Source organism: Coptis chinensis, chromosome 4 (genome assembly GCF_015680905.1).
Source record: "Coptis chinensis isolate HL-2020 chromosome 4, ASM1568090v1, whole genome shotgun sequence".
Lineage (NCBI taxonomy): Eukaryota > Viridiplantae > Streptophyta > Magnoliopsida > Ranunculales > Ranunculaceae > Coptis > Coptis chinensis.
The window spans coordinates 97,403,382-97,416,317 of NC_141459.1; the positions used below are offsets into that span (position 1 = coordinate 97,403,382).

The window sequence follows — 12,936 nt, forward strand, 5'->3', positions numbered from 1 at the left end:
ACCTAGAACAAAATGAGAAAGAAATTACCACCACTTTAGCACCTTGAGAAAACAATTGAGTAGAAAGAAAGTTTATAAAAGTATTTATAAATAATATACTTAATACTTCAATTATTTTTTCCAACACTGGACACAACAGAATGAACAGATCACGCCGAAATAGAACTACAGTGGAACGAATAAAATAATTATAGTAACCTTTTATTAAACTAAAAAAGTTACATTAGCTTTCACAATGGGCACTGTCACACTTCTAAGAATTAGGGATATTGTTATCACTAATAAATAAGCATACAAACATCATAAATAAAGTTAAAAATAATAATAATTACCTCTTGGCTTTTTGAATTTTCCAGGTGAAAAAAGGATGAGGAGAATAGTTTGCGTAATAAGTTTGCAAAATCAACCGATCTTATTAGGCCAAAAATCGTTATCTGACGGTGGACAATGGTTATCTGCAAAGCAGTGAATTCAAGACGGGCTCCAGTTTTGGCAAAAAGTTCAATGAATTGTAGACTCGAGCACGCAACTATTTGTGACTTAATGGGGCTCGAACAACTGTTTGTCAGTAGCCCAAGTTTAAGAATAAAGACCATGTGAATTTGAAATTGATATTGAGAAATGAAAAGCCACTTTGGGTGTTTAATAATGTAAGCGTTACTACCACGTCCACTACCAGAATAGGGAATAGGAAAAGAAAATTTGTTGTATAAATAATTAATGAGTATGTATGTATAGGAAGGCTTAAACAGTTAAACCCGACCATAGTTCTTCGTTGAAAAAAATGACTACTCATATAAAACACGAAGCAACTAGTATCGAATCACTTTCAAATACGACTATTAGTGTTGAAATTGGAAATGCAACAGTTGCTACCACTATTTCAACCATGTCAGGAGAAGGTACATCCATGTTTGCTAAAGATTATATGACTCAGTGCAAGGAAAAAGGTCTTATTGTCGGATTGCATTTTGATTGGTCGCGAAGTAGTTCCAACCGGAGTGCTGGCTTTTTGGGAGTGTTGACACTATGTGTAGACCGAAGATGTTTGATTATACCTGTGGTAGAGAATGCACCATTTCATTCCTCATTTCTTGATTTTCTGGATGATCCTGATATCTACTTTGTGGGTGTTGATATTCGCAATTGTCTTGACAAATTCAAGATGGAATGTAGGAAGGTCGTTGATTTGGGAACATTATGTGCTAATACTCGTGAGCAACCGCTGCTTGGAGTTCTTAATATAATGGACTTGGCTAGAGCGACTAACGTGGGTCTACCTGTGAAACCTTCCAGGGAGAAAGTTACTGAATGGAATGCAGGTTTTATTACTAACGAGCAAATCAAGTATGCTACAATTGATGCTTATGCTACATTTCGTGTCGGTCATAATACATTTCGCTTCGGCTATAGTTTGATGTAAGATTCGTATGTGATGTGGTATTACTGTATTAGTAACATATCAGATCGATATGTGTTGCATTTTTATTATTTTTTTATTCCAAAGTAGAACTCTGAAATCATAAAAACCACGTGATTGGCTCCAAACAGAAGTTAACCAAGCCATCAATTTATGGTTGTTGAATGATTTATATAAATCAGACACTCAGAAGTCAGCAACTAACAAAAGTTAAACGCCCCATTCACACCGGTCCGGCCCTGAGACAAAGGAATAGGTGAAGAATGCTAAGATACATGAGATATATTGGATTCAGCATTAGTCTGATAATTTTTCAAAATCCTTTGCCCCGTAGACGATTCTTTGTTCCTTGACAGGTGGTCCTTCTCTTTCTTCAATCTTAGCCTTGAGGGAGCGAAATTGTTTCATCTCATTGCATTATACGCATGTTCTTCTGCTTGCAAGTCTATTTACAATTATTTCCATGAAAGTATATACCACACAGTGTTCGTGCTCCCACAGCCTTGTAATGTGCTAATTAAGAACCTATTTGCCTATTGTCCACCACTTGGTTCCCATCACCGTAGAGTCTCTGATAAGAAATTGGAAACAAAAGAATGCTCTTAATAAAGATCTTGACAGCCTGAATAGTAAATGAAGGCTTTCACTACCTTTGTCGGTACTCAAGATACTATATCCTCAAACAATCTTCCTGATGAAAGATTAAGATAAATGTGCACGCTCCCTTAATCTCATATAAGCCGCTAAAGTCTTCCTATGATTAAGTTTTTGTCCATGGTAGATAAGACTCTGCTGGCACGCTGAAATATTTTCGTGAGTCTTGAATCTTGGCCTTCACACCAAGAATGGTGTACACGTTATCCATATAAAGTTCAAATGTCTTTTTCCTGGAGCCAATACAAAATATGAGTTAAATTCATGAAGACGCAAATCAGTGGTGCCATCCTCAAAGTATAATTTTCTTTCAGTTTGAAGACATACATTTATTAGCGAAAGACAACTCGTGCAAGTTTGCAGAAATACCTTTCATTGCAGAAAACTGAGATTTGGCATTCTGGATTGTATTGTATTGCCAATTCAATTTATTTCATTTACTTCTAGATTTGATTTATATTTTCATATATAACCAAGAAAAGAAGGAAGTAAGATTTGTTACTAGAGAACAGCATTTAGGAAAGAAGAAAACTAAATCTAGTTAAATTACCTGTGTACCATACTACCAGCAGGGTAGGCTGCCAAATCCTGCCATCGTCTCTCTCCTTAAATTTATTTTTTCTTCATTTTGGTTTCAGACTTAGTCTGATATATGTTGCCCCAAGGGTGCTCACAAGAAGACCAGGCAGGTCAAAACTTAATAGAAGAGTTCAGTGTGAGTGTATGAGGGCCAGCAGCAAGTCCACTGGCGTGGATTTGATCACAACAGTTCTGGTTGCCAAGGTGGTTCAACAAGAATTGAACAAGGGAAGGAGGCAATGCAAGCGAAGAGGTGACTCGGCTTCAGAAGAAAGGGGAATATCCAACTTCAGGCTGCTACTGAAGCAAGTCATTAAAGTCTTTCCCCCCTATTGACTATAATTAGATTATTTTCTAAGCCCTCTTTGACTAGGAGAAAGTTCCAAATTCACTTTTCTATGTTCTGATAGGTGACTTTTCATAAAGGTTTGTCTTAGTCAAATGTTGGAATGTGTCAATTCTATATATCATGCCTTCTTTTGTTTCAATGTATTTGGAATTCCCTTAATGGTTCGTCGCAGACCTTATTTGTGTCTTTACTCTTGGATTTGGTAGATGAATTCTATGGTGGAGACTTGGAGTGAACATGACTGAGTATTCCAACAAAATGATCTCTACAAGAAGAGACAACTCTAAACAACTTCCAAAGAGGGTGGTTCCTACATGTCCAAAGAAGACTAATTATGATTCTCATCGAGGGAACAATCAGTTACGTTCCAGGGGAAAGGGATCGAGTAACTTGAGAAGAAGCAACGATGTTGATGATGCTTGGAAGCTTACAAAGAAAAGTGCTGCTATATTTCCCGAGTCAGAAGAATATGGTGTTGATGACCAGTTTGATTTCGAAAAGTGGTCTGGTGAGGGTGACTGTATGTGGCTGTTTTCAGATATCAAGCCTCCTTCCTTGACTTGTGAAGATCATCTTGGGACAGAACGTTTGTCTTTCAGGCTATCTATATCGAGAAACTCGGTTCTTTCCTCTATAAACGAAATTTCTTTTTTTGACGGGTCTAGAACAGATCCTATTGACGAGGCATCTTTGCTTCTGGAGAAGATGTCGAACCTAACTATTGTCCGAAAAAACTTGGAACAAGTAGTTCCTTGGCAACTTAGTTCATCATGGAATGGCATGAAGGAAATGTCAGAGTCATCTGATGAGCATTCTTGCTATGAGAACTCTTCTGATTGCGAGAGTTCTTGGATGTCCCTCAGTACAGATGATGCTTCATCTGGGATTTGGGAACTCGATAAAATGGATGCTTGTGACCCTTTGATAGATATAAGGACAGGATGGGATGTTTTCCAATCTGAATTTCCCAGTCCTTCATACATGAGAAGATGTTACTCTTTAGTTGGATCCTCTGATTCTAATGTCTCTACCCTCCATGAAGAAAACCAAAACAGTTTGAGTTCTGATTTGCTGTCGGAGGATGTATTACAAGCTGCTGAATGTGATAATGACGAACCCCTATTCAGGCCACCGGAGTCTAAATTCAGTTGGAATTCCGAAGTACTATTCGACTGTTTTTGTATGTCACCTCGTAGAGTTGGAAGTGAGCTGGGGAAATGTGAGAGGTTTTCCGCTCCCAAATCAGTCATATTAAGACTTCAGTCGCGAAAATTCAGGGACCAAAAAGAAGAATTTTCCAGCTCAAGATCTCAGGTGCCAACTACTTTTTGCTCCAAAATAAAACATGAGAAGAAGAATATGAGGAGAACTAGTAACATGCCTTCAAAGCTAAGAATATCAGTTCAAGATTCCACGGAAAAGAGACCTCTTGAGATTCGAGATGATTTGGATGAACCGACGAGGGAAAATATCGCCAATGACGTGCTGATTACAGATTACAGGGAGCTGCTAGAAGACTGCTTTCTGTCAATCAAAGACGTTCCAATAGAAACGCTAGTTGGACTCGATGAATTCAATGGGCACGAAGGTGTCAATGGGAACTTCGATGAAAATAGTTTCTCCCTAGATGAACTTTGAAACAACAGTAAGCACGAATAAAGAATTCAAGAAGCATTTTTTTTTTGGAGAGGCAGAGCAATGAGTTTATGGTGTAAACTGCAAAACCTTTAGATGATATATGTTTTGTACATGAGAAATACTGGTTAATCCACGTGTTCACACAACTTTTAGCATATTCAGCTTCCACCATTAGAATGATGCATCGGCATACCAGGCTCAGACATGTTCTAATTAGTCAGCAGAGCATGGAGCAGGGAGTCGTCAAACTTGACCCCAATACTAGAACCACATCAAAAGCTAGAGAGGCAGGAACCGGACTCAACAACCATTTCAATCTAAACGGTAATATTACTGTATATGACTCTTAGATTTGCAACTAAGAACGCTAATAATAATAAAAATGAACTGTTTTACTCTCCATAAAATTACATTCGGCACTGAAAAAGGAGCAAAAATCTAATCTCTTAGACCTAGGACTCTATGAGTGACTCTTGAGGCAAACTGTCCAATACTGGATTCTAATGTGAGCAAAACCAATGATATACAGAAGCTGTTGAAACTCGAAAGAAACATCATGCCAACCAAGCCATACATGTCAAAACAAATATCAAACCAACACCGATAGTATACGTGAAACCGAAGTTGTAGTGGTCCATATGCATTAAGAACAATCTACCAATCAGACATTCATTGTTACATCAACATAAGATAATGTAGCAAAATAAAACTAGCACAGAATCCAGGATCCAAAAGATGACAGACCAAACAGACAGACGACTACTCATAACCACCACGAAGGCGGAGAACAAGGTGAAGAGTGGACTCCTTTTGTATATTATAGTCAGCCAGAGTGCGACCATCTTCAAGTTGCTTCCCAGCAAAGATCAGCCTCTGCTGATCAGGCGGAATCCCTTCCTTGTCTTGAATTTTAGCCTTCACATTGTCAATGGTGTCCGAGCTCTCAACCTCTAGAGTGATCGTCTTTCCAGTCAAGGTTTTAACAAAAATCTGCATGCCACCACGTAGACGAAGGACAAGATGTAAAGTGGACTCCTTCTGGATGTTGTAATCTGCCAGGGTACGGCCATCCTCAAGCTGCTTACCAGCGAAAATGAGCCTCTGCTGATCTGGTGGAATTCCCTCCTTGTCCTGAATTTTGGCTTTAACATTGTCGATTGTGTCAGAACTCTCAACCTCCAGAGTGATGGTTTTACCAGTGAGAGTCTTGACAAAGACCAGTGAGAGTCTTGACAAAGATCTGCATGCCTCCGCGCAGACGAAGAACAAGATGCAGGGTAGACTCCTTCTGAATATTATAATCAGCCAACGTCCTACCATCCTCAAGCTGTTTCCCTGCAAAGATCAGCCTCTGCTGGTCTGGAGGAATACCCTCTTTATCTTGGATTTTCGCCTTGACATTGTCAATTGTGTCCGAACTCTCGACTTCAAGAGTGATGGTCTTCCCAGTGAGGGTTTTCACGAAGATTTGCATCTAAAGAAAAAACACCGGTGAGATGAAATAATCCGAGAATAAACAAGAGTACAAGACTGATAGTTATATGGAAATCAATGATCAATCTATTGGTATTCTTAACAAATCACAACAAACAAACAACCCTAGAACGAATTGAAATCTTGAGAAAAGAAGCTTACCCTTAATGAGATTTTGATCAAAGAACGAGACACAGTTGAAAAAAAGAATATTGAGAGTTTGAGACCAACGAAAGGTTATGTATTTATGGGGAATATGAGTCGGTTTAGAAGTCTCAAAACTTCCAATTCGAGTATGGGCCTATGGGCTGGGCTTCAAATTTTTTGATAAGTCAGAAATTGACAAAATGTCGTATTTGTCGAAACCGTTTGGTAGAAATATTTCAAATGAAATTGATGTTTGTACATGAAATGCACTGTAGAACCTTCCGGAGTGAGGACGTGTGGTGCAGTGGTGCAACTTTGAGGATGACACAGACATGCTTTTACAATTTTAATAGAGGGACCTTGATTACTTAACAGTGTCTCTTGATTGAAGGCTGATGAAGTGATGAGTACTGAGGATTGGTGCATATATGTTGTCCACCATGAATTAAAACAAAAGTGCTTTAGGCTTCCACTCCCTAATTTTTCACCTTAGATTCAAACCTAATTATGTTCAATCAATAAAGTTGAGAATGACATTATACAGTTGCATACTTACATATTAATATAGTACCATTTCTGGAGCACTGAATACCAAACAAAGAGCACGGGGAAAATTCTGAAATTTAGCAGCCATATCGTGTTATTAAACTGAAGGGCTTAGTGTATTAGTGCGTACACCGTTTCTTGTTTTTGCAGAAGCAACTTATAAAGCACAACTCGGTGCAGTTATGATTAGGGGGCTGTAGTTCCAAATTATCCAAGTGCCTAAACGCTTAAGGAGCTATGTTGTTTGGTTAAGATAGATCCATCGCTTCTCCTGAATGTCAAGTTTGTTCTATGCAATACATGACACCCTTAACAATACCGTACTCTAAGAAAACCAAGCTTACTCTTATGTGGTTGCACATTGATCTGAAGAAGTTCCTTCACTCATTCACTATTTTGGATCAATGGTTAATACTTGAATTCTATCAGTGTTTTGATCAGACTAACAAGTCTAAGGACCCTTTCTTCCACATAAACCGCCCAGACCTCTCGATACAAACAGGGGTCCTGCCATTGGATCTACTGGCCGACCTCTAAATATAAGGGAGTCAGTGAGTAAAGTACAGTAAGACTAAGGACTAGTACACTGCAACACGGTCGACAACTTCAATGAGCCGTCAGGACTTGTGTTATTATATCATGGACAGAACCAGCAGCGCATTCTACTACAGTACTACTAAATACACATTCTACTCCTGCCTTCGCTCTACCAATATTAAAACACAAGGAAACAGCTCATGCCAAAATCAGTTTTCCACAGCAAACCATCATCCACAACCAAGTTCTACTACAAGGGCAAATGCAGCTGTGCAGGTACTGAACCTGGCTTCCAATGCAAAATAAACTTCCCTAAATAATGCAACAGAGTACTGTTAAACTATTTCAAATTTATATGTAAAAATTGAACCTGCATGAATTCGTCACATCATAAGATATGTTAACAAAACATGACAAAAAATCACAACTGAAGCAGATTCATATAAGAAAAGTGCCAAGAAGTAACCAAAATACTGATCTATAGAAAAAGGACTTAAGGTAACAAGTAGTAGTTATATAATGAATATTTTGTACATAACCAAACAAAATCTTATTTTCAGACTTCAAACATGGACTCTTTCTGGATGTTGTAATCTGCCAAAGTACGACCGTCCTCAAGCTGCTTTCCAGCGAAAATGAGCCTCTGGTCAGGCGGAATATCCTCCTTATCCTGGATTCTCGCCTTCACATTATCGATGGTGTCGGAAGTCTCAACCTCAAGAGTGATGGTTTTACCAGTGAGTGTCTTCACAAAGATCTGCATACCCCCAGGAAGACAAAGGATAAGATGTAAAGTGGACTCCTTCTGAATGTTGTAATCTGCTAGTGTACGGCCATCTTCAAGCTGCTTACCATTAAATATGAGCCTCTGCTAGTCGGGAGGAATGCCTTCCTTGTCCTGAATTTTTGCTTTCACATCGTCAATAGTGTCAGAGCTCTCAACCTCTAGAGTGATGGTTTTCCTGTGAGTTTTTTGACAAAGATCTGCATGCCTCCACGAAGGCGGAGTACAAGATGCAGAGTCGACTCCTTCTGAATATTATAATCAGCCAATGTCCTACCATCCTCCAGTTGCTTCCCAGCAAACGTCAACCTGTGCTGGTAAGGTGGTATACCATCCTTATCCTGAATCTTAGCTTTCACGTTGTCAATTGTATCTGAGCTCTCAACCTCCAGCGTGATAGTCTTCCCAGTGAGAGTCTTGATAAAGATCTGCATGCCTCCACACAAGGTGCAGGGTAGATTCCTTCTGAATGTTATAATCAGCCAGTGTCCTACCATCTTCCAGTTGCTTCCCGCCAAAGATAAGCCTCAGCTGATCTGGGGGATGCCCTCTTACCCCTGAATCTTAGCTTAATGCTCGACCGTCCTCGAGCTGCTTCCCTGCAAAGATAAGCCTCTGCTGGTCTTGGGGAATACCCTCTTTGTCTTGGATTTTTGCCTTTACATTATCGATTTGATTAGAGCTCTCAACTTCAAGAGTGACAGTTTTCCCAGTGAGGGTCTTGACAAAGATCTGCATTCCACCCAGGGGCGGATCCAGGATTGCCACTCAAGGGGGGCTGCTACAACTAATATACACTACAAATTTTGTTTTTGGGATGAATTATACACTATTATAACTAGTATTTTTTTTTGCCGGAAAAGTTGGGTGTGTCCCCCCTAGATCCACCCCTGCCTATGCCTACCTGCCAAATACAATTATTAAGAAATGTGTGGTTTAATATATTGCATACCCTGCCAAAACCAACAGTTTCACCTCCAGCATATCCAAGTCCTAAAGCAGCAACTCTAGCTTTTTGTGAAATACTACTAGCACCTAAAGTAGCTTGACTTTGAATCTTCCCACAAGCTTGAACAAAATGTGTTGGACTAGCAAGGTACCCAAGTCTCCAACCAGTCATTGCAAACGCCTTCGAAAACCCATTAACAATCAATGTTCTCTCCCACATTCCAAGCAAAGAAGCAAAAAACTAATATGAGTAGCTGGTGCATAAACGATATGTTCATAAATCTCATCTGATAACACTAATAGTCTAGGATGTTTCGCAACTATTTTAGCAATCTCCTCCGTAAGTTTTATAGGATAAACAGATCCAGTTGGATTCGAAGGCGAACATAGAATAAGTACCCTCGACTTCTCATTAAGTTTTGATTCTAAAACTTTAGGATCCAACAAAAAGTTATTATTCAAAGATGTTTCTACAATCACCGGATTTGCATCAGCCATTCTAGCCATTTCAGGACAACTAACATAAAACGGATCAGGAATTATAACCTCATCACCTGGCGAACAAACATCAAGCAATCATTGAAGTACACTTTATTTAGCACCATTACTAACTAAAATCTGATCAGGTGTATAACTAATACCATTCTCTTCTTCAAGTTTATGACATATCACTTTACATAACTCAAAAGTACCATCATTAGGAGTATACCTTGTATGCCCTTCACGTATCGCATTAATCCCCGCTTCAACAATCACTGATGGGGTATCGAAATCAGGTTCTCCAGCTGCTAAACAGATAACAAGTACACCAGCTTGAACTAGTGCAATAGCTTGATCAGTTATTGCTACGGTTCTTGACGGTTTCACAGAATTCACTCTAGAACTCAATGTAGTATCGACTGTAAATAGTGTTCATACTAATTTTTTTTTTTTTTTGGGAAGTTTGGGGTGGGGGGGGCTGCAGCCCCGGTCAGCCAACCTGTAGATCCGCCCCTGATTCCACCTCTAAGGCGAAGAAGTAAATGTAGAGTAGACTCTTTCTGGATGTTATAATCAGCCAAGGTGTGACCATCCTCGAGTTGTTTTCCTGCAAAGATCAGTCTCTGCTGGTCTGGGGGAATACCCTTTGTCTTGGATTTTCACGCTGACATTATCAATAGTATCATAACTCTAAACTTCGAGAGTGACTGTCTTTCCAGTAAGAGTCTTAACAAAGATTTGCATCCCACCTCAGAGACAGAGGACCAAGTGCAAAGTGGACTCCTTCTGTATATTACTAGGGTATGCCCGTGCCTACGACCCGTGAGACCTCAACGCGCCTGCCACGCTACCCCGACAACTCGTTGTACCTTCGGTGCAAAGCGACGATGCCGAACGCGTGTGTCTTCGACGCGAAATAACACGTCAGCGCCCGGAAAACAACTTCGTCACCTTCGGGCGCAAGGTGTATGTGCATCTTCGGTAGAAACAACTCGTCAAGGGCATAGGGCCGGTAATTGCCCATTATCCATAAGCCCAATAATATCAATTGGGTTGACCAATTGTCACGCAGTACCCATAGTTCGGAATTTCGGAATTCTCAGAATTCTGACAAATCCAAAATCCGAAATTTATTAATTTCGACCCCTATCACATTCGAAATTTCGGATATTTCGACTCTATATTTGGAATTCCGTTTTTTTGAAAAACCGAAATTCCGGGCGGAATTCCAAAGTTTCGTTCGGAATCACAAACTATGGCAATACCATGTCAAATTTAGAGGCCCAACAGTTTATAAGCCCAGCCTTTTGGCTGATTTTTGGATGTCTACCCCCACTATTACAATTTTTTTTAATTGAGCCCATGCTCATGGTTCCAAGCCCATAAAAGATTCAACCCATAAATTTTTTGTCCATTGTTGACTTTTTTGTGTAGGGGTGAGTGAGGTGAGAAAAACTGTTTAACTCACCCTATAAAAACTTTTTAATTCACCATCCATGAGTTTTGAGCATGGACCAAAATATCGCCGATATATCCGATATATCGCCGATATATATCGGTATTTTGGTACACCGACATCGATATTTCCGACATATATCCACCGAATATAGAACTATTTTTTTTCCGATATATATCGGAATTTCCGATATGAAACTTTATATCACCCGATATAATCGATATTTCGATATATAATCGATATATATCGGTTGACTTTTTGACTATTTTAAAATATAAATCCGATATTTCCAATATATTTCCGATATATATCCGATATTTCCGATATTATATTTCCGATATTTCCGATATTTTAAATAGTTTGAACTGGTTATAAAAAAAAATGGATATATCCGAAATATCCGATATATCCGATATATATCGGTTTTTGGGTACACCGATATATTCATCGATATCGATATTTTGGGCCTTGGTTTTGAGTGGCTATGGTTAAGGGGTGTGTCGACTACGTCTCACCTTATGACGTGGAATCTGTCCTCCCACTCCTCCCTGTTTTGTTAGATATACTAGGTATAACCCGTGCCTTCGACACAGTTGTATTTACATTTATTGATTGATGCACATTGTGCTTAAAAATTAAAAGAAAGTTAATATAAGTCATCAAATTCACTTAATATATGTATTTTGCAAAAAAAAAAAAAAAACTTTATTGAAGTATACTACAGACAAAGGCAAAATATATGGTTAAGCTATTTACAATCTGCAAATAACTTGTACAACAATGACTTCCACCAAATATCACATATAACTTCAATACAGATGAGCCAACTATTGCACAAATAAAGTAAAAAACTTTGATGAAATAAAGTACACAACAATACAACATTAACTAATTATACATTAAGTAAAACCATCCAAGGTACAACAAACCATAAGGTCAAGCTTCAACGATGATTATCCAAAAAAATGCTAACTCTTACATTACATACATGTCAATTGCTTTGGGAGGAGCTTCAACGATGATTATCCAAAAAAATGCTAACTCTTACTCGTACATGCATGTCAATTGCTTTGGGAGGTTCATCAATTTCCACAATTTATCTTATATTCGATGGGCAAGAAGGCTGGTGGTACACCTACTTGTCATGCCTTAACAACTTCTACTAATTTCTCTTGGGCATTCTTGATTGAGCTGTGTTTGTTGCAACTGGGTGAATACACATACATTCCAATATTGTAGGTGTTGTATTCATGTTGAAAAGAATAATGTTAGACTTTAGGAGGCTAAATTTCTCATCGAGGATTATCAGAAAAAAAAAAAAAAAAAAAAAAAAGGAGAAACTTAACATCACTAACTTTAAGCTCGGTGAGTCTACTAATCTTAGTGAAATTTCCACTTTACTTGGAAGTAACCACAAGAACTCATCTAACCATCAACAATAGTACTAACTATGTCAAATCTCAAAAGAATCTTCATTACAGTAATTGTTTTTGTTCCTAGTTGATTTAAAAATGGTATCGATGTCACATACCATAAAAATTCCATAATTCATAGGTTTTTTCCCAACTTTATTGTATTGTGAAAAAGAGCTGCAAAAGTGTACCTCTATTCCCAAAATAGGTATGGGAGTTGTGAAAACCTATTTACACTTCCTTATGAAAATTTTGGTTGTACATAACACCAATCGTGAAACCAATTAATCCAACAATAGAGGATGAATAATGACATCAACACAAAAGTGATATCTTTTAAAAAAATTAGTTAGCATTAAAAAAAAACATTCATTCCATTTCAAAATCTATAAAGAAAAGAAAATGATTTTATATCTTGGAAATCAATTGTGGAAGTCACGAACACACCTGCTAAAAAAATAAAATAAAATAAGTCTGATTTCAAATGGTAAAGTTTGACTACAATGAATATGC

The 12,936-nt window shown here is 38.4% G+C and overlaps 2 protein-coding genes, 1 long non-coding RNA gene and 3 pseudogenes across 4 annotated transcripts; 2 read left to right on the top strand and 4 right to left on the bottom strand.

Moving 5' to 3' along the window:
- Window positions 1-784: 784 nt before the first annotated feature.
- LOC147506019 (uncharacterized) lies at window positions 785-1,423 on the top strand. Its single transcript, XM_086605680.1, has one exon. It carries the CDS (start codon window positions 785-787, stop codon window positions 1,421-1,423), a length of 639 nt encoding a protein of 212 aa, XP_086461806.1.
- A 34-nt stretch (window positions 1,424-1,457) lies between these two features.
- On the bottom strand, window positions 1,458-2,500 carry LOC147506020 (uncharacterized). Its single transcript, XR_015193557.1, has 3 exons — window positions 2,444-2,500; window positions 2,071-2,307; window positions 1,458-1,991 (listed from the first exon to the last, which is right to left on the bottom strand). It is a non-coding gene; the product is annotated as an uncharacterized LOC147506020 (long non-coding RNA).
- LOC147506021 (uncharacterized) lies at window positions 2,499-4,795 on the top strand. The gene has a single exon (XM_086558356.1). It carries the CDS (start codon window positions 3,240-3,242, stop codon window positions 4,638-4,640), a length of 1,401 nt encoding a protein of 466 aa, XP_086414482.1. The 5' UTR covers window positions 2,499-3,239; the 3' UTR covers window positions 4,641-4,795.
- Window positions 4,796-5,229: 434 nt separating this feature from the next.
- LOC147506022 (polyubiquitin 11-like) lies at window positions 5,230-6,384 on the bottom strand (annotated as a pseudogene). The gene is made up of 2 exons (XR_015193555.1): window positions 6,276-6,384; window positions 5,230-6,114 (listed from the first exon to the last, which is right to left on the bottom strand). The product of XR_015193555.1 is annotated as a polyubiquitin 11-like (transcript).
- A 1,486-nt stretch (window positions 6,385-7,870) lies between these two features.
- LOC147506023 (polyubiquitin-like) lies at window positions 7,871-8,865 on the bottom strand (annotated as a pseudogene).
- LOC147506024 (bifunctional aspartate aminotransferase and glutamate/aspartate-prephenate aminotransferase pseudogene) lies at window positions 8,718-9,987 on the bottom strand (annotated as a pseudogene).
- Between the last annotated feature and the right edge of the window lie 2,949 nt (window positions 9,988-12,936).